The sequence below is a fragment of the Mesocricetus auratus genome, unplaced genomic scaffold, assembly GCF_017639785.1.
Source record: "Mesocricetus auratus isolate SY011 unplaced genomic scaffold, BCM_Maur_2.0 Super-Scaffold_100013, whole genome shotgun sequence".
NCBI lineage: Eukaryota > Metazoa > Chordata > Mammalia > Rodentia > Cricetidae > Mesocricetus > Mesocricetus auratus.
In genome coordinates this window covers 7,338,659-7,359,861 of record NW_024429196.1, presented here as the reverse complement: position 1 = coordinate 7,359,861, position 21,203 = coordinate 7,338,659, and the positions used below count along the sequence as shown (strand labels likewise).

Genomic DNA, 21,203 nt, shown 5'->3' with positions numbered 1-21,203 from the left:
TTTCTGCACACGCCAACCCTGGGTCTCATCCCCTCCCCTTCTTCTTTTCTGGCATGTACCCATTATTCTGCATCCTCATCTAATTCTCTACCTCTTCCCTCCCAGCTCCCCACACAGTACTACTTCATTCTTTGGCCCACTATAGTCAGGATTCTGCCCTGCCTTGAGGGTGTGAAATTCACCAGGGACCTTTATCTAAGTTTCCTTTTCCTGGTCACTTCCTGTGGGTTCATCTTGTTGGCTTACAGGAGTTTTCAGCTGAATCTGTCACTCAGTATCTCAAAATAGATTCTTCTTGTAACCTTCTGCACCCGTTATATGGGTTTTCACATCACAAACTAAGCAGGAAAGCAAGGGAAACCTCCCCATGCCTCCATTTTACCTATCTAAAGTCAAGTGCCATCCAGCCCAAACCCTTTATGCCAGGAAGAGGGACCCTTAGAGGGGGTTGCAGTGTAAGGACCTCCAGCCTACTGTGGTGTGTAGAAATCTTAACATCAAAGTGGCTAAATGAAGGGAAGACTAGGAAGGTGTTATAGAACTTGTGCTCAAAAGCTCTCCACTGTGAAGATGGTAGCATGTGTGAGGGTTGGTGTCCTGGAAGGAAGCCACCATGTTTGTGCCATATGCATCTCCTTCCCCTTCCTTAGAGAAGGAGCATTCTTGGGAGGACCAGGTCAGTGTCTCCTGAAATCTAGTGCTGGCACAGACTGCAGGTGGCAAGTCCCCCTCCCCCCATGGCATTCTCTCATCTTGAGGACTGGACATCCCAGTTTCAGATCAGTTTTATGTTAACAGTCAATTCCCTAGTGAACTCAGAAAAAACAGCAGGACCCCATGATACAGAGTAGAGCCATGGTCTGAGACTGAGAACAGGCCCAGGGTTAAAGCAAGATGGAGGTCATAGCCAGCGGTAGCTACACAAGCAGAGGCGCTGTTGCTAACCAAGCCTGAGGTCACTAACATTGGCTGTTGAGCATAGTGTGCTGTGCTGTTTGGTCATTTTGAGTTGTCCCCTACTGCATACCCTGCTTCTGTGCCTTGGTCTGCTGGGGTCTGGGGAGGAGGTAAAGGCACTGAATGTCATGTCCTCTGCAGCTGTGACTGTTTTTGTTCTGTAATGTCTCCGTGGAAGGATGGCTGCTGTCTACCCACTGATTGCTGATTGCTTGATAGCTCTCCCCTAATCCCATCTGACATTTATCATATGGAAAGTAAAAAAGTGCACGGTATAATATCCCATTTTAGCATCCCTATTTTGGGATACAGACTTTCCCCTGCCTTCAAGCTAATTCCTCCCTGAAGAAACCATGACCTTGTAAGTGTAATAACCATGGGCTTTTCAAGAGGATTCGGGGTAGAAATACCTGAGAAGGGAAATCCATTCCACGATGATTTGGGAGGGAGCAGAGGTCTCTTTCTCTCTCACACACACAAAGCCAGTTAACAAATATTCACAAAAAACTGTAAAAATCTACAGCCCAGAGCCTCCTGAGCTGTTACTTCACCAGCCCGTTTTCATGTTAGCTAACTCTCCCTCTCCGCTCTCTTTGTTCTTTGGTTGTTGGATGGGTGGGGGGGTGTATTTATTATTGCTGCTGAGATAGGGTCACAGAGCCCAGGTTGGCTCTGAGATCCTTAAATAGTTCAAATGACTTAAATTCCTGATTCTGCTGTTTTCACCCCCAAAGTGCTGATTACACCACACGTGTCCCTCTTAATAGCTTTTAAGTGATGGCCAGAGATACAGCATTATACACTTGCAATGTGTCATCATTGGCTGTTGCCATTTTACCAGACAAAGTAAAATAAAGATCCAGATAAACTGTAGAACCCTTGCTCTCCTTTGTACCTACCTTCCCTTGCTTTTAAGATGTTATGTATATGGGTGTCTTGCCTGTGTGTACGTCTGTGCAGCACATGTATGCAGTGCCCTTGGAGGCCAGAAGAGGGCACTGGATTCCCTGGAAATGGAGTTACAAAATGTTAGCTGCCATGTGGGTTCTGGGAACTGAACACTGGTCCTCTGCAAAAGCAGCAAGTGCTCTTAACCTGAGGCATTCCACCACCCTGACTTTGTATTTCCTTAACTTCTCCATTTCTCACTTAAGGAATTCTAATTCTAAACAAGGTCGTCGTTTTTTTGTTTGTTTTGTTTTTTTAAGCAGCCATGCATAGTTTAGAACCAAAGAGAAGGAAGGCCTGCTGTACTTGCTTAAAAGTACATTATCAGATTCTTGGAACTTTCAAAGGCAGAGGAACACCTAGGCAAGTAGCAGCTGTACCCATCACTCTGCCTTGGCAGTTGGGACACCCCTCCTCCTTGAGGGAGTCTTCCTTCCTGCTGAGTGTTCCACTCTCTATCCCCTTTGTACTTATCTACTGTACACTTACTCCTCCCAAAGGTTCAGTGTTTTTATCCTGACAATTTCTGTTTTTATTTATTACTGTGTGTATGTGTATGATGGGAGGGACACATAACATGCCACCAAGCTCCCAGCTTTTCATGGGCTCTAGGGATTAGACTCAGGTCATCAGGCTTGCCCAAAAAGCACCTTTACCTGCTTAGCCACCTTGCTGGCCCTTGTTTTGAAACAGGGTCTCACACTGTAGCCCAGGCTGGCCTTGAACCCTTAGTGGTGCTGTCGCCTCTGCTCCCCAAGTGCTGGAACCTCAGGTATGAACTACCACACCCAACCGACTCCTCTGATGTCAGTTTTATAAAATCTTCAGTCACTGTTTCTTTTGGTGCTGACCCCTCTTTTACAGATGTTAGTGTTCCCTCAGTCCCCTGTGTCTTCTTGATGACACTCTGGTGCCTGCTGGTAATTTTCCTCCAGCTTCTGCTCCTCTTAGTCTCTCTTCATTTTGTCCAGCTCCTCTTTTTGTCTGTTATTTTTGTTGTCTTGTTTTTCAGCACTGGAGACTGAACCACAGGCTCTTGTACACACCAGACATGTACTCTACCACCTAGTCATTAGTGCACACCCAGCCCTCTTCTTTCGCAAACCGTCCAGACTGGCATCACTCGTGCAGGGCTCTTGCTTCATCCTCTCAAGGAGCTGGATGGCAAGTCTGTAGCACCAGGTCCTGTGAGAGCTTACATGTAATGGTTGTCTTTTTGTCTTTCTAGGCAATCTAGACGCCATTCTACCCGTGCTGTAAACCTCCAGTTCCTTTATTTTTAACCACATTTTCACGTTATTGGTCATCCCCATGGCCCCTCACCAAGCTGCCCTTCGGCAGGTCCTCGAGGCACTGAGGTGCTTCCCCACGCCACTAGCCCATTCTGTGTGTGAACTCCAGGAACCTCACACAAACGGGATCATCAGCATTTGGCTTACATCACTTACCATAATGTCTTCATGAGGGATTGTCTCTTTGCATGTTTTATAGTTATGTTGTAAACATCTCCAGAGCACCTTGTGGGGGGAACCTTTGTGTCTCTAGTCAGGGTGTGTCCTCTGAAGTGATCTGCATCACTTTCTGAGGCATATTATCGCTGATTCCTGACTCAGAGTGTATTGTCTGAAATAATTACAGTATCAGCTCATAATTCATTTTCAAAGGGGAATGCTTCCATCCTCCTGAGAGGCATAAGTGGGTTTTACCAGTTGTTGGGGCACTCCAGACTTGCCTGCACTCTGCTACTGTTCCAGAAAGGCACAGTCTTCTGCTTTCCTAAAAGCTCCACCATTCTTAGCCATTTGACCAAAGCGATTTCAAACAAAATGTTTTCTGTTTATCATCTCTTGCGCTCCAGCCTTCGGTGTTTTTGTAGAGACTGTGCATCTTGCCAGGTCTTCCTCCATCATGGTGCACTGATATGTCACCCTTTGGCCAGGTGTGGCAATGGTACAGTCAGCAGTTAATCTGTAAAGAATGGTTCAGCAAATCTGAGCCAGAGTCCATGCTCAGCTATGAGTCCAAAGTCCAGAAGTAGGGATTTATGTTCTTCAAGCGGAGTCTAGTGTTCCATGGGAGCCTCCCTTTGCCTGCCCATTGCCAGCCTCTTTACCCCCTACCAAGGCAACAACAGACCCAACTTTAGTTCTTTTTTTGTCTTCTCCTTACAACTTATATAACGTTATTTCCTAACAGAAGAGAATATTGAATGAGGTTGAGAAATTCCAGTTCCCCTTAGCCTGGCAATCTTAACCAACTGAAATTCTGAGCATACATTTCAGTGATATTAAAGTGCAGTCACATTTCATGGGATGGCTGGAGAGATGGCTCAGTGGTTAAGAGCACTGGCTACTCTTCCAGAGGACCCAGGTTCGATTCCTAGCACCCACATGGCAGCTCCAGTCCCTGGAAGCCAACTCCTGGCCTGCAAAGGCACTGTATGCACATGGTGCATAAATATACATGCAGGCAAAGCACCCATTCACTAAAGCAAAAATAAGATCTCCAATAAAAAGCAAAAGTAAAACACGTTTCATGATACAGCGGTCACTGCCACCCATCTCTTGAACTCTCACATTTCCAACTTGATGCGCATGCTCATGAAATGGCAATTCTCCATTTCTATCCCCAGTCTACTCTGAGGACCTCACAGAAATGCAATCCATAGGTCTTATTTTATGACTGGTTTATGTCACTGGTGACCTTAAGCTCATCTGCTACAGCAGTTATTAGAAACTCTTTCCTTTTTAAGGCTGGGGCTTGCTCGATTATATGGCTAGACCACATTTTATGTATCTGTTCCTCCACTGACAGACACTTCCTGTTTACTACTGTGAGCAATGCTGTGTTGAAGTTTTATTTTTAGTTGTATGTGTTTTGTCTGTGTGTGTGTGTAGTGTACTATGTGTGTACCTGATGTCTCAGAGGTCAGAAGAGGGTGCTGGCTGCCCTGGAACTTGAGTTGAGGACGGCTGTGAGCTGCCATGAGGGTGCTGAGAAACAAACCCAGGTCCTCTGCAACAGCAGCCAGTGCTTGTAACTGTTAAGTCATTTCTCCAGCCTTTATTATAACTTGTTTTTGAACCTGAGTTGAAGTTTAATTTTTATCTATCTATCTTCTGTTTGTCTGTTTATCTATCTATTGGTTTTCTGAGACAGGGTTTCTCTGGATAGCTTTGAAGCCTTTCCTGGAACTCTGTAGACCAGGCTAGCCCCAAACTCACAGAGATCCTCCTGCCTCTGCCTCCCAAGTGCTGGGTTTAAAGGCGCGTGCCACCACCGCCCAGCTGAGTTGAAGTTTATTAAAAGATATTAAGATCGAATACTTAATGACTAAGAGAAAATAAGCACTCAGGAAGAAAGTCAGACATGTTCAAGAACATGGCCATGGGCATCTCAAAGAAGAGTGGTGTCTCCATGTCATGCTTTAAAAACATGCACTGAGAAGAGTTACTGGTATTTAAATGCTGCCACAATCCTAATGGCACTGTCCCACGATTTTCTGAAACCATTTGGATATCACTGGAGACCAAATAGGCTTAATTTCTGAGTGATGGTTAATAGTTCTTAGAAACTAGTGACAGGCCCATGTCAGAAACGAGCAGTTGTCTCAGCTTAATGGGGGAGAGCAGGAAGTGTCTAGGGTCATCAGCTTTTGGTCCCATCTGGAAGAGGGCGTGGTCTGGAGAGAGTTAGGAATACAAAGCATGAGTGTTGGGCAAGGTGGGGCTTGCAGCAGGTCAGGGTTAAGAGCGAGGTTAGGCTAGGCAGTTCCATTAAAGGAATAAGGAGCCAATGGTGTGCAGTGCCCAGCCATGCAGGACTAGAGTTCTTACTAAAGAGAAAGCAATTGGATGGGGGAGATGGAAAATGCCTTTAATCCCAGCTCTCAGGTAGGGAGGCAAATCTCTGAGCTGAAGCCAACCTGGTCTACAGAGCAAGGTCCAGGCCTACTAGAGCTATATAGTAAGACTATGTATCAAAAATAGAAAGCAAGTTAGCCTTCATGCCTTTATCTCAGCACTTGGGAGGTGGAAGCAGGCAGGGTATCTGGGAGTTTAAGGCCACCATGATCTACATAGTGAGGTCATGTCTCAGAAAGAGAGAGAGAGAGGAGAGAGAGAGAGAGAGAGAGAGAGAGAGAGAGAGAGAGAGAGAGAGAGAGAGAGAGAGAGAGAGAGAGAACATTTGAAGTGCTGAATATGATGATACACTTGTAATGGTGCATGCTGCAGGTTCAAGAGTTCAAGACCAGCCTCTGCTACATTGAAAGTTTGCAACCCTGACTTTCTGAAACTACTTCATATTAATTAACTAATTCCATCATGGAAATCTTTTATTTCAGTCTTGTAAAAGGAAAGCCCCAGAAGCTGGAGAGATGTCACAGAGCAGTGGTTTTCAATCTGTGGGTTGCAATGCCTTTGGGGGGGGGTTCAAATGACCCTTTGACAAGGATTTTTATATCATGATTCATAACAGCAGCAAAATTACAGTTATAAAGTAGCAATGAAAATTATTCTATTGTTGGGGTCACCAGAACATGAGGAACTGTATTAAAGGGTCACAGCATTAGGAAGGTTAGGGCTCCTGCCTCAGAGGTTAAGAGCATTTATTGGCTGCTCCTCCAGAGGAATCACGTTTGATTCCCAGCTTCTACATAGCAGCTCACAACCATCTGTAACTCCAGATCCAGGGGGAATCTGATGCCCTCTTCAGACTTCTGCAGGCACTGCACACATAGACATATAGGCCAAACACCACTACACATAATACATTTTTAAAAAGAAATATCCCAAATTAAACAACCCTGTTCTCACTGAGTCAGACACTAGCCTCAGTAGTTCCTGGAAGGCAGCCTCAACTTGGCTTCAGCTGCCTTCCAGGAACTACAGCCAAGGGATGAGAAGTGACCCACAGTGCCACATGCCTTAGAACTCACCTGTGTGTGTAGAGAAGGAAGGAACAGGCTTCCATTTCTAGACCAGTTTTGCTTGCTACTAAGTCTGCCTGTTTGTGGTGGCTACCAAGAACCAGTTTTATTCATTGCCACAGTTAATTTTCAACCTTCAAATTTCTGAAGTTGTCAAAGGAGCAATTTGGGAAAGCTCTGACTATATCAGAAATATGCAAATGTGAAATGGGTAAATATGAAAAGGCAAGTCAGTGTGTGTGTTTTCACAGGAGAGTCAGTCGCCTCTTCTATTACATCAACAACTAGCACGTCACTAGACTTTATGACCATAGGCTAAAAGTGTGTTCATAGCTCCCTTTAAAGTTATTTATTATTCTTGCCAGATGGTGGTGGAACACGTCTTTAATTCCAGCACTTGAGAGGCAGAGGTAGCCAGATCTTAGTGAGTTCAAGGTCAACCAGGACTGTTACATAAAGAATCCCTGTTTTTGAAAAACCATTTTTAAAAAAAAAAGGTTATTTATTTCTTATTCTTTCTTTTCCTTTCAGATTTCTTGTTTAAATTCTTGGTCATCGGAAATGCGGGAACCGGCAAATCTTGCTTGCTTCATCAATTCATTGAAAAAAAATGTGAGTGACACCAGATGTTTTTGTAATGTCTGTGAGTACCCTGGCTACAGAGGTGCTTGTGGGAAATCTGAGCTTTCTGGAGGGGGAAACCATAGCTTCAAAGTACTTCACTTTTAAATTTTTATTATTTGAAAATTTCATACATGTATAGGTTTTGATCCTCTTCACTTCCCTCTAGAACCCATCTTCCTAACATGCCCATCTCCTCCCTACTTTCATGTATTATCACAGAGTTATGTTAAGGTTGCTTGTGTGCATGTGTGGGGTTATTTACTGGATCATAGAGAACAGACAGTTTACCAGTGGTTACACCCCTGAAGTAAAATATGATGATGGAGGTTTCTGTCCTGCCAGGTCCCATTGCCCTTCAGTCCCAAATAATCACATAGAGATATATTAATGATAAAACTGTTAGCCAATGGTTAGGACTTCTTATTGGTTAGCTTTGTCTTAATTATTAACCCATAACTACTAATCTATGTATTCCCGCATGGCCTTATCTTACCAAAGAACACCTGGCGCATCCTATCTTCCAAGTCTCTATATGGCGTTTCTTCGTTGCCTCTCTCTGCCTTCCTTTTCCCAGCCTTCTCCTGGCCTGGTAGCCCTGCCTATGCTTTCTGCCTGGCTATTGGCCACACAGTGTCTTATTCATCAGCCAATAAGAGACACATATATACAGGAGGACACCCCCCATCAAAAATGGCTCTCTCCCCCCATCAACCATTGACTGCTAATATCTGCTGGGCAAGGGGTAGTGCCTAGTAAGCCCCTCACCCATCCATGCTGGAGTGTTGGTGGGCTTGATTCTGTGTGGGTAACTTCCCATTGGTGCTGTAAGTTCATGAGGGCCATGGCCACTTAGTGTCGAGAAGACTGCGTTTCCCAGCGGCTCTCCTCCCCGTCCTCTGGTTCTTACATTCTTCACCTGCTCCCCACCTCCACCCACTTTTCTGTAAGCAACAGCCAAACTTTATTTTCAGCAGTTTGAGTTTCTGTCTGTTCCTGACCATGCTTGAGTGCAGCACTAATCTAAGGATAGAAACATAAACATTTAGAAGGCCGTTTGACATGTCCATTTAGCAAAACAACTGTAGTAGGTTCTCCCCTGAGGTCTATAACCTCTCCGAGATGGGCTTTGACCAAGATTACAGTAATATACATGAATTTCCTTCTGTGGGGGCGGGCCTCAAATCCAGTCTGAAAGGGGTTGATTACTCTTGTAACATTCATGCCTCTGATGTAGCAGTGGGTATTTCTTGCCTAGTGGGTCAGTATTATAGCACACAGTATTGTAGTACCACTAGGTAAAACTACTTTGATGTAGCATTACAAGGTTGTGATTTTTGGGTTCTTTTTAATATAAGGTCTTATTATGTAGCCTTGGCTGGACTGAAACTCACTATGTAAACCAGGTTAGCCTTGAACTTAAAGAGAGCCACCCAATGTCTCTGCCTTCTGAGTGCTAAGATTAAAGGTTTGCACCCAAATATGTTGTATTCTCATACTTTTACATGACAGGGTTTTTATTGTTAGTGTTTCAGTTTAATAGTGGTTCAATGTATAGTGTTTTCTTAAGAGAAACACAGTGACGGATTCTTCAGCAGAGACCCGGTTTCCTGGCAGATTAGCCAGATACACATTGGAGTGTAATTGGAAAAGTTACAGCCTTCAGTTGCTCTGGGTGGCCTTTAGTGCCTCTCAAGCCCTTCTGTCTCCTGTCCTGGTCTGCAGGTCAGGAAGTGAAATGGAGCAGTCACAGGTGCTCCTGAGAGGAGTGTCTGTTACAGAGGACTCTGGACCACAGCTCCACATGCGTATGTTGGCTAGTAATGTTTAGGGATCTTTCTTCCACACTGTGTGAGACTGTGAAAGCCTGTAGGTTCAAGAAGCCCTTAGAATAAGTGAAACTGTGGTGACAGTGTGAAGAACTGGGGAGAGTGAGCTGTAGTTTAGGGCAGTCAGAGGAAGGCTTGGCACAGAACTGGCTAAATAAAATGCTCCTAAGGTGGAAACCTCTCAGGTGGGAGGAGAGGAAGAGTACAGAGTATCTTGGCAGAGAATGAAAGGACACTTCTGGAATTTTTTCAGCCACTTCCATCAGCAAAGAGCTTCTCAGAGCCTCTGCCCAGCATAGGCTCTAGTGAGGTTTGCCAACAGACACAGTTCTCTGTGCATTCACTTAACGTTTGGTTTCTGGAAACAGATCTTCTCTCATCCTTTAGCTGTCAGACTGGCTAGAGACGACTTATATAACCAACTTGGTCTCTATTCCATGCCGACTCTCTTGCCCCAGCTTCCCACTTGCTGGGATTGCAGGCATGAACATGACATCTTTTCCATATTTACAGTGTCTACTTCATCTCTGAAAACAGAGCAGTCAAGCAGGTTGTGTTTCCATTCCTAGCTGTTCCCAGAGCCTCAAGGGAAAGCTCACTCTCTCCTTGTCACAACAGCATGCCTCCACTTGGATGCTACCAAGGTCCTCTCTGCAGTTTGCCTGGAGTGGGGATGGGGAGGCTTCCTACATGACCACACACCTGAATCTGTCTCTGGCACAGGCTGGATTATTTGTCTAAGCTCTCATTCCTCCAGGAAAAGGTACATCATCAAGTGGCACCCCTGATTTTTGAAGCAGTACGCCAGCAGGTGACAGGAGTAGCATTTGTTCTAGCTCATCTCTTTGTTGTAGCCATCTTGTACCATGGCATATCCCATGTGATTAGAAGTGATGGGACTCCAATAAACTCATTCAAATTTTTGCTGTGCAATGCCAGAACTAATGAACATTTGATACCAGTAATACACATAAGGACCCCCCCAAATATCCCCTAGACAGACCCCAAATCAGAGTTTGATGATCAGATTATTTTGGGGGTCTCTTCTCTTCAGTTCTTTGGAATACTACACTTTGACCACCTCACTGCTGACCAAGTGTCCAGCTGGTTACTAGGCACACACCCTACTGTGTGGTAGCCTGGTGTTAGAGGGTGATTGGTGTCAATCTTCTCTGTGGATAGTCAGGTGTCTTGGGCTCAGGGAAGCCTCTTGCAGTAACTATACCATGTGCTAGGAATTGGGAGAGCTCTCTACTGTCTCTTTAAGAACAGGGATCATGTGATTTACTTAAAGTCAGTGCCATTCATCAGCTTACATACAGAATGGATGGCCGAAGCTAGCAGCCTTTCCATCTGCAGGGCCCTTCGTATGTCCCTTCCCCAACTTTTTAACTTTTTATTTTAGTTTTAAGTCCTTGATCTTAACATTACTATTTAAGTCTGTGAATTGCTACCTTCTTGTTCTAAAATGTAATTACTTGTTTTTTGTTTTTCTTTTTTAGTCAAAGATGACTCAAATCATACCATAGGAGTGGAATTTGGCTCAAAAATAATAAATGTTGGTGGTAAATATGTAAAGTTACAGATATGGGACACAGCCGGACAGGAGCGATTCAGGTAGCTCTCCTAATTTACTAAGACTTGAACTTGGACTCAAACTGTTTAGCTGGATTCCCTCATGGTGTATGATCTCAAACCAACATGCACACTGATTTCAAAAGCTCCAGCTCAGTCTGGAAGCTCTCACTGCTAAGAGAGCATGGACTGGACTCCAGATACCAAAACAAACAAGAGAAAGCACTAGGTAACTAGAATCTCAGAGGTGGCAACTCAGTCTGGAGGCCGAGATGCTGAGTACCTTGCAGCGGTTTGGGTTTCGGTCTGTCTTTCCATTGGTGTTTTGAGGCAGGGCCTGGCTGAGCAGTCTGGGTAGACCTCAAGCCCATGCATGGCCTTCTTGGGTCACACTCCTGAGTATCAGGATAGCGGGTGTATACACCATCCCACCCATAGTATGCTTTTAGATTAAAACCAAGGCAGTGCAACAGGACGAATTGAAAATTTTTCCATAGTACACTTCTATGAAGAATTTTTCATAAACGCCCATCATAGGTTTTGACTTCTTTACACTAACTGGGGCATGCTGTGACAGCTGCTATGACTTCTGCAGGACACTCTTGCACAACTGACTCTAGGTCCCTGCTAGTCAGATTGTGTAGTTAGCATCTTGTAACAGTGAATGCAAGACAGTGTGTGAACATTTCAGTCGTGCTTTCTACATAGTGCACCACATCATAAAGATTCAGTGTGGGATAAGCCACACACCCACAGCAGACTTCACTTTTTAATTAAAATTGGGGATATGGTATGGTGGTGCCCATAGTCCCGGCTACTTATGGAGGTTGCAGCAGGAGGATCACTTAACTCCAGGTGATCAAGGCTAGCCTGAGCAATATAGTATGAGACCATAGGAGGTGCCAGAGAAAATGTTATTTTGTTAGTATAAAAAAAAAACCTAACAGGGCTGGAGAGATGGCTCAGAGGTTAAGAGCACTAACTGCTCTTCCAGAGGTCCTGAGTACAATTCCCAGCAACCACATGGTGACTCACAACCATCTATAATGAGATCTGGTGCCCTCTTCTGGCCTGCAGGCATACATGTAGGCAGAAAGCTGTATACATAATAAATATCTTAAAGAAAAAAAATCTAATAAAATGGCTCAGTAGATAAAGCTGGGCAACCTTGGCAATCTGAATTCCATCTCCAGAATCACACAAAGGTGTAAGTAAAGAAGTGACTTCACAGAGTTGTCTGACTCCTACATACATGCACCACCCTAGCATAATACACACAATAAGAAAGCTAAATTTAAAACAAACTAGCAAGACAGAATTTAGCATGAGAAGAGAACACATATTGCTGAAAAACAGATCACTGAGAATGTGAAGTGGACAAAGGGCCAGTCTTCACAGAGCAAGGAGTAAAGAAGGATGTTCTGTGAGACAGTAAATGTGGGCACTGGCAAGGATCTAGGCTCCTCCCGTCTTGGGTTTTTCCTGGGAAGAGATGTGAGGGTTTCCTGGAGCTGGGTGCTAAGGACATTTGGGCCACATGCGGACACCTGAACCTCCTGTGCCTTCTAAGGAGCTTCTCAGCAGGGCTGTTCCTGCTTTGGAGAGAGCATCCTGCTTCTCCTGGCTCTGTGTTGTGGTTCACAAGGAAGTATGGTTTTTATGGGGAGAAGTAAAGGGCCTTGATTGTTAGAAGCCCTGTCATTCCTTCAGGTCTGTGACAAGAAGCTACTACAGAGGTGCAGCAGGGGCACTCCTCGTGTACGACATCACCAGGTAAAGTCAACTCCCTATCACAGAGGCCAGTTGGTGTCCTGAATCCCTGTGTTGGTGAGATGTGTGCTTCATTTTGGTCTAGATAGGAGCATGGCTATACCCAGCAAACCTCTGAACCCTTTCCTGGGGAGTCATGGAGGTCTTTAGTGTCTGTGAGCTGTTGGGGCTAAAACAAGCCACTGCCCCTTCTTCGTACCATGTGGGACACATTCCTTTAGTCTGCAGGGCTCTGAATTCTCAAGAGTGAATCAAGAGGCTAAAAATGCAGACTTGGGCTCAGATCACCTGGGTTCAGATCCCAGCTCCAGCCAGTGGCTTTGAGATCTCTGCAGACCTAGGCCTCCCTGTTTTGGTTTGGTTTCTCATCTATAAGATGAGGGTAACATATTTGGACTGCCAGAAAGCTATGGGGGCGGGGTGTTAAGTCAACTAATGAAATACTTGTTACAGTTACTAGCGGCATGTAACAACTCAGTTTCACTCCTGGGTTGCTCTGGCCACATTTCAAATCCTCCATGTAACACGTGGCTAGGGACCACAGGATTGGCCAATGCAGGCTGCAGCACAATCCTGTCCTTGAAGATATCTGATCAATGCACTGACCTCAGAGTTGGCAGCATTGCCCTAGAAACAAAGAATCCAGATGGTTCTACTAAGGGGCCCTTTCTGAGAAGAACCTGACCCAGAAGACATCTGTGCATGATTGTCTTTCTCCTGTGAGAGGGGGTGACACTCCTGACTCCACCCTCCTCCTCCATGAGAGGCTCAACCTACCAGGGTGTGATATCCCTTGGGCCAGTCCTTAAATGTGAGAGCCAATCTGCAGGTCTGAGTTGGTCCTGGGTAGACAAAGCCCAGATGTCCTGCATGTCCCTGAGCCCCAGCTCCTAAGTAGCAGATCCTTGCAAAGTTGTGGTGGATTCCTGTGAGTCAAGGTGCCCACAAATCTACAGGTGACATGTTGCAAGCCAGGAGCGTACCTTGCACATCCTCAGGGCTCAGGTACATTTGTGAAGTGAATGAAAAGTTCCCTTTCCATTTGAGCCCAGAGTGTCAGACTCACTTTTGTTGTAACAAAAGCTAAACATAGTCCATGGGTCTGATCTGATGTGTCATTTGGGTTCTCAAGTCACCTCTGAGGCACCGTTGCCCTTGCTGAAATGTTGACAAGCAGTGTGCATGGTGAGGATGACTAGAAAGAGTTGCTAGTTTTATAAAATACATGTATTATTTCCACAATCTTATGTCACACAGCCGAGAAACCTACAATGCGCTTACTAATTGGTTAACAGATGCCAGAATGCTGGCGAGTCAGAACATTGTCATCATCCTCTGTGGGAACAAGAAGGACCTGGATGCTGACCGGGAAGTCACCTTCCTTGAAGCCTCCAGGTTCGCACAAGAGAATGGCAAGTGACTATTTCCTCTTATAGCTTCTCACAGGGTGGGTCTGGGCACAGTAACATTTCTTTGGGTTTAAAACATCTAGTGGAGCCAGGTGGTGGTGGTACACACCTTTAATACCAGCACTCGGGAGGCAGAGACAGGTGGATCTCTGTGAGTTTGAGGCCAGCCTGGTCTACAGAGAGAGTTCTAGGACAGCCAGGACTGTTTCAGAGAGAAACCCTGCCTTGAAAATCCAAAAAGTAAATGAAATAAAACATCTGGTGGAGTTTTAAGGTTAAATTATCTTACAAAATTGTGCAATCTCCACTATCAACTTAGACTAGTTTAGCATAGCTCAGCGTGTCTCATTCTGCTGACAACAGCCAGTGTGCTGAGGAAAGCAAGCTATTTACCTTCCATAAGGACTTTTAGGTCTGGGATAATAGCCATATTAGGGTGGCACATCTTTTTCTTTTTTTTTAATTATTTTAATTTTAAATAGCTTGTTTTACATGTCAATCCCAGTTCCCTCTCCCTCCCCTCCTCCTGCAGCCCTCACTATCTCCCCCAGATTCCCACCCTATCGCCATTTCCTTCCACATAAGGGATATCTAGAGTCTATCATTTCACTCAGGGCAGGGTTCAGGCACTCCCCTAATAGTCCAGGCTGAGAGAGCATCCCTGTTTGTGTTATGAACACACAATGTCTGTTTGTATGCCAGGGATAAACACTGATCCACTGCCCAGGGCCCCATAGGTTGCCCAGGCCTCCTCACTGACTCTCACATTCAGGGGGTCTGGATTAGTCCCATGCTGGCCTCCCAGCTGTCGGTCTGGGGTAGCATATCTTTAATGTATCTTGAAACATCGTTGATGAAGTAGTCGTCCCACATACAAAGGAAGCAGAAGAAACAGCTAGCTGGCTTCATATTCTTACATTAAGTCGTTTGTTTAATGGCAACAAATCTCTTTGTTTGATTTTTTTTCTTTTTGAGACAGACTCTATATAGTCCCAGCTGTCTTGGAGCTCACTATGTAGACCAGGCTAGATAAGTTTATTAATGTTAAAACTACATTGTAAATTTAGCCATTGTTTATAGAGATGACAGTATTATAAACCTTCAGGAAGAGGCTTAATTCTGAGAGCCAGCTGAGACTAGTACATCCTTATGTTCACATTTGGTTGGACTCAAGGACAGAAAACTATTTTCCTAGTTTGATGGGTTTTTACTAAAAAATAAACATGAGCCAGGCATGGAGTTTGGGGCTTGTAATCCTTGTATTAAGGAGGCAGAGGCAGAAGGATGACTGAAAGCTTGAAGCAAGCCAGGACCATGCAGTGAAACTCTGTTTCAAAGGGGATGGGACGGTAGGAAGAAAGAAAAAGAAAGTAAATACAGACTGTACATGGATGATGTTTCAGAGCAGTGGTTCTCCACCTTCCTAACAGACCCCCAACCATACAATTATTTTCATTGCTACTTCATAACTATAATTTTCCACTGCTATGAATTGTAATGTAAATATGTTTTCCAGTGATCTTAGGTGATCCCTGTAAAGGGTCATCTGACCCCCTCAAGGTGTCATGACCCACAGGTTGAGAACCGCTGTTGTAGAGCTATTTAGAAAGCAGGAGCTGTTTATTATGGCAAGGAAAGTCCTCTAGTAGTACAGACCAGAGGCCAATAGCTGTGGTGCAGCTAACGTCACAGAGCAGGCTTTCCACTAGAATCAGTCCCTGTTCTAGGGATAAAGGAACATGATTTCAAGTGGGACTTCAGGACTCGAGAGTTGGCTCAGTGGTTAAGAACACTTGTTCTTTCAAAGGACCCAGGTTCAATTCCCAGCATACCACCTCCGTTAGCACCAGACACACATGTGTACACAGACATACATGCAGACAGAACACTCACACACACAAAATAATAAAAGTAAATCAAGTGAGACTTCTACCCAACCTCCCCAATTAAAACTATTGGTTATTAGAGGAGAGCAAAATTAGCAAAAATTATCTAGGATACCCAAACGAACACATTTTCCAATTAAATGCAAATTAAAAGTCCTGGATGGGAATGGCTTTTCTTGGACAGCAGGACTGTGTCTGGCTTGGATGGACATGGGCCCTGCTTGTGTGTAGTGCAATGCAGTGATTTGTCAGCTGTGTCTGCATTCATGCTGACTTGCAGATCTACTTGGAGAAGGAAACTGAGACTCTAAGTTACAATTTCAGCTGACCAGTCCACCACTCATGGTATTCAATGACACAGTCCTATGTGCTTACTTCATCTTGTCAGTTCAGGGGCCAGGGCATGATAGTAATCATTCTTCAATGGACTCCCCATTACCTAATATATTAGCATACCTGGATGTGATGGTAGCTGTAATTCCAGCACTCAGAGACAGAAGAGGTATGAGGATCAAGAGTTTAAGACCAGCCTCAGCTACATAAAACCTTATCTCAAAAAAAAAAAAAACAGAACAACAAAAACATATATTTATGTGTATCAATTTTATGTTTATAGAAATAGAGGACTTAGGAACTGGATTGTGTTTTGCCTGTCACTATATGAGAATACTGAGCAAGCTGTTAGCAGTTGAAAGTCACTGTCATTGGGCCAGCAAGATGACTCAGTGGTCCAAGTCTGAGGACCGAGTTCCATCCCTGTGACCCACATAATGGAAGGAGAGAACCAACTCCTACAAACTGTTCTCTGACCACCACACATCCACAAGAGCACACACAAAATGAATGAATAAATGTAATAATAAAAAAATTTAGCCGGGTGCTGGTGGCACACACCTTTGATCCCAGTACTTGGGAGGCAGAGGCAGAAGGATCTCTGTGGATTTGAGGTCAGCCTAGTCTATAAAGCTAGTTCCAGGACAGCCAAGGCTACATAGAGAAACCCTATCTCAAAATAACAATAACAATAATAATAATAATAATTTAAAGTTCACTATCTTCTAAATGTGGTTCCCTGACTTCTTTAATATCATTTCTAGAGCTGATGTTCCTGGAAACGAGTGCACTGACTGGTGAGAATGTTGAAGAGGCTTTCATGCAGTGTGCAAGGAAAATACTTAACAAAATTGAATCAGGTAACATTCTTCTCTGGCCTCATCTGTGGGTTTTGCCCTGTAGTTCAACATTGCCCTCTGCTGGCTGTTATGAGCAAGGCTGTAGTAAAGTACCTCTAAGTAGCATGCCAGTCACACTTGCCTGACAGAAGCAAGCTCCCAGAGGAGTCAGGGGCAGGTGTGTGGAGGGTAGCATCAAAATTGGGTTATTAGTTTCATATGTGTAATACTGTCACATAGTTCTACTCAACATCCAAAATTCAGGTTCAGGTGTCTCAGAGGTGCAGAGCACCCAGGTCTTAGTGACACACCCTGTGTCTCAAAAACAAGTAGAAAGCACATACACTGAGCTCTGGCCTCCATGCTCTACACACCTGCACACATGGATCACACACACACATTTTTAAAATAAGACATTTTCCCCCAGCCAGGTGTGGTGGCATGCACCATTAATCCCAGCATTAGGCAGGCAAGAGAAGGTAGATCTCTGAATTCAAGCCCAGCCTGGTGTACATAGTAATAGGTCAGCCAAGGCTACATAGTGAGACCCTGTTTCAAAAACGAAAATAAATAAATAAAGTATCTTTAGCCAGCCGGTAAATTTTTGCTCTTCACAATGAAACTACAAATGCATGCATGGAACATTACACTTTGCCCTTTTCCACTTACCATGTTTGGGGAGCACAGACTCACAGCCATTTTCTTGGTCCTCAGGTGAGCTGGACCCAGAGAGAATGGGCTCTGGCATCCAGTATGGAGATGCTGCCTTGAGACAGCTACGGTCACCACGGCGAACACAGGCCCCAAATGCACAGGAATGTGGCTGTTAGGCATGCCAGTAACACAGGTGGGTGCTGGAGAGAAAAGAGGTGTGAAGCTGCAATAGGAGGGTTGGGGAGCCCAGGAGAGGAGATCTGCAGGGATAATCAGAGGCCTGCCCAACAGGACTGACCCTGTGGGAGCTCCTCCCAGCCATTCAGAAGCAAAGCAGAGCAGGCAGAGCCCAGTGGTACCCTCTGTGACAGAGTTCCTGCTCCTTAAACCATGGAGTAGACTTAGCCTAACTGAGGCCTCCACAGGAGCACCTCTGAAACCAGTAGGCACTCCATTTTTGTTTTGTTTTGTTTTGGTTTTTTTGAAACAGGTTTTCTGTGTATCTCTGGCTGTCCTCGTACTCAATCTGTAGACCAGGGTGGCCTAGAACTCAGAGATGTGCCTACCTCTGCCTCCTGAGTGCTGGGATGTGCACCACCACACTCTGTCTATACTTTCGATAACTCTCTCCCATTTACCACAGCAGACTGTTTTGTCAGGGAAGTTGAAGCAGGATCTCACTATATAGCCCAGGTGGGCCTACCACCTTATGGCAATGCTCCTGCTTCAGCCTCCCTAATACTGAGATTCTAAGGGTATGCCATCATGCTCAGTTCACCATGGCATTATCTAGCGGTGTAAACCAGTGTGAATCCAAAGGTGAAACTGTCCTTTTCTGGTGGCCGTGAGCTGTTTTGCATTTACAGCCACACAAGTATCTAATCACACTTAACATTTCTCAGGTTCAGTGGTGGTTTCTGGAGCACAGCTGCTGCAGCCTGAAGAGTCTGAAGTTTTTACTACCATCTTTTCTACTCTGCACAGAAGTAGATCTTCATGGGGGAAACAACAGTGCACACTGGCAGACAGGGCTCAGCAGCCATACTGCAAACTAACTCAGCAGACAATAACTTTAGATGCCACATGTATGCAAAGATCCCTGCCCCACATCTACCCCTCATGTTCCGTTAAACCAGGCTTGTGCTGCACACAGCCCAGCACGTTCCTACAGCGCAGAGCCAGTATGACATGGTAGAATCCTGCACTCCATGAAGCTTTTTTTTTCAACTCACAGGAAATGCAGTTTGTGAATGTGAGCGTGCTTTTCTCATTGTATTGGTTGCACATATGACTCAGTATCAAAGGACTCTGGCACTAATAGTCAGTGTATTTCTTATTTAATCCTGCTTATTCTTTTTACACTGTTTCTGTGATCCACACCTGAAACGCTTCACCTACAGGATGCACTAACATCTGGAAATAAAGTGGAACCAAGTTTCTCGTGCACAGTACACTGTCCTGCTCTGTGGACTGTAAGGTTCTTAACTGAGGTCAGTGCAAGAGCCGCTGTGGGCCCAGGTCAACCTGCCCATCCTGCTCGGTTTCCACCTCACCCTCGACCTCCACTGTCTGTCTCCCTGCTAGAAGACCCGTTATACGAGCATCACTGCCTCTTTTTCCAGCTCTTACATTATTTTGTAGCCATTTTCAGGAAACTCACTACCTCTAGCAAAGGATACTGCTCAGTAGTAAAGTGCTTCACTCTGCATGTGCAAGCCCTCCCCACCACACACATTATCATTATGCCAGGTGTGGTGATGCACATCTATAATCCTAGCACTCAGTAGGCTGAGATAGCAAGAGGCTATCATGACCTCAAGACCATCTTGAGTTAAAGAGACTGGAGTGAGCACAGGGTGGAGGTGGATCACACAAAATTTCTTTGTAGCTCTTCTTGAATATGCAAATGCCTTTACTGTATACAATTATCAACTTTTTTTTTCTTGAGCCAGGATCTCACTATGTAGCCCTGGAAATATGTAGACCAGGATGATCTCAAATTCAAAAAGATCCATCTGCCTCTGCCTTAAGAGTTCTGAGATTAAAGGTGTTGGCCACGACACCTAGCAAAGCCTGTTTTCCTAACAAGCAATGTTTCCTGAACACTACCTTTCTTGTGCAAGTTTTAGTATGACCAGATATCATTTCTCTTCTATTTAAAATGTTTTCCAACTGTGAGACTTTCTCTTTGGCAGTTTATGTGTGTGCTGTTTAATTTCCACCTGGCCAGATCTTCTGTCACTAATTTCTAGTTTAACTCTACCACAGTCACAGTCACAATGCATAGTCTTTTTGACTGCAAGGTCTGTTTATACAACAGGCTTGGTGTCTTGGCAATGTTCTGTGTCCCTGGAAGAGTTTGCATGACTATGGCAGAGGGGAGCTGTTGGCGCTTAGTCATCACCAGGCTTTCCCGAATCATGGCTGATTCTCATCTATTACCTCTGGTGCTCGTGGGATATGCAAGTTTCCAGCTCTTACTCTGAATTTGTCAGTTCCATCAGATTCCCTATCTGTAGCTGACTTATACAACTATGGACCTGTCCACATGGCCTTGGACCAGTCCCAATACAGCCGCTGGCCACAGGATGTCTTCACTTACCTGTGTCACTCTGTGGGCATGACGCTCACACACTCTGCAGTCATGTGGGTCCTGGGAATTCTCAGCCATCTTCACAGCACTGTTGACATGGAAACACCAAGAAGGCACTGCATGCATTGATATGTTTGGAGTCTTTTGCATTTTTAAATGCTTTTCAACTTCCATGAACCTGCTTTTTCAGGTTAAACACTTTTCTCTCGTTACAACACTAAGTCTTTTCAGACATGCTACCTCCCCACCCACCATTTAAGATAGGGTCTCACTCTAGCCCAAGCTTGTCCCATACTCACAGCAATCCTGCCTCAGCCTCCCTCATGCTGGGATTACAGTGTGTGCCAACATGTCCTGCTCTAGATACAGAACTCCCAGGTGACATTTTCCTCTCTAATGATCCACTTCCTCTGGCCTCCATGATCTCTATGAAGAATATACTATCATTCAAACTGTCACATGTGTGGGTTGTGAGCACTTCATGGCATCTTAGTTATGGGCAGTTTGAGGACGGTGTGTCCAGATGGGTATTTGTGTGAGACAGGGTCTCACTACGTAGCCTAATATGGCCTCAAACTCAAATGCTCTTGCCTCAGTTTCCCCAGTGCTGGATCACAGCTGTTCAGTGCATTCCTTTGGATTTATCCTACATGGAGTTCATTCAGCTTGACTCTTTTAGTTTTATATCTTTCATCAGATTGGGAGTTTCCAGCCATTGTTCATCCCATCTTTTAAAGCCCTCATTGTTTGTCTTTCCATTCTTCCATGCCACGGGCCTGAGAAACTCTGCTCTTTCTTCATCTCTTCTGTTGTTCAGACTGGTGATTCTCCTTCATCTCCATTCAGCCATTGACTCCAT

General features: G+C 44.8%; 1 protein-coding gene across 2 annotated transcripts in view; it reads left to right on the top strand.

The window, feature by feature from the left end:
* Rab4a (RAB4A, member RAS oncogene family) overlaps positions 1 to 21,203 on the top strand; it is a 36,143-nt gene that overhangs the window by 10,685 nt on the left and 4,255 nt on the right. Inside the window, exons 2-8 of one of the 2 annotated variants that reach the window (XM_005064662.4) lie at positions 7,367 to 7,447; positions 10,788 to 10,902; positions 12,571 to 12,633; positions 13,888 to 14,042; positions 17,023 to 17,118; positions 17,812 to 17,944; positions 18,654 to 19,202. In XM_005064662.4, the coding sequence (XP_005064719.1) occupies positions 7,367 to 7,447; positions 10,788 to 10,902; positions 12,571 to 12,633; positions 13,888 to 14,042; positions 17,023 to 17,118; positions 17,812 to 17,927 (626 nt within the window). In that variant the 3' untranslated portion in view covers positions 17,928 to 17,944; positions 18,654 to 19,202. Of the gene's footprint in view, positions 1 to 7,366; positions 7,448 to 10,787; positions 10,903 to 12,570; positions 12,634 to 13,887; positions 14,043 to 17,022; positions 17,119 to 17,811; positions 17,945 to 18,653; positions 19,203 to 21,203 lie in introns of those variants that run through there. The other variant, XM_021230479.2, reaches the window with a different exon arrangement.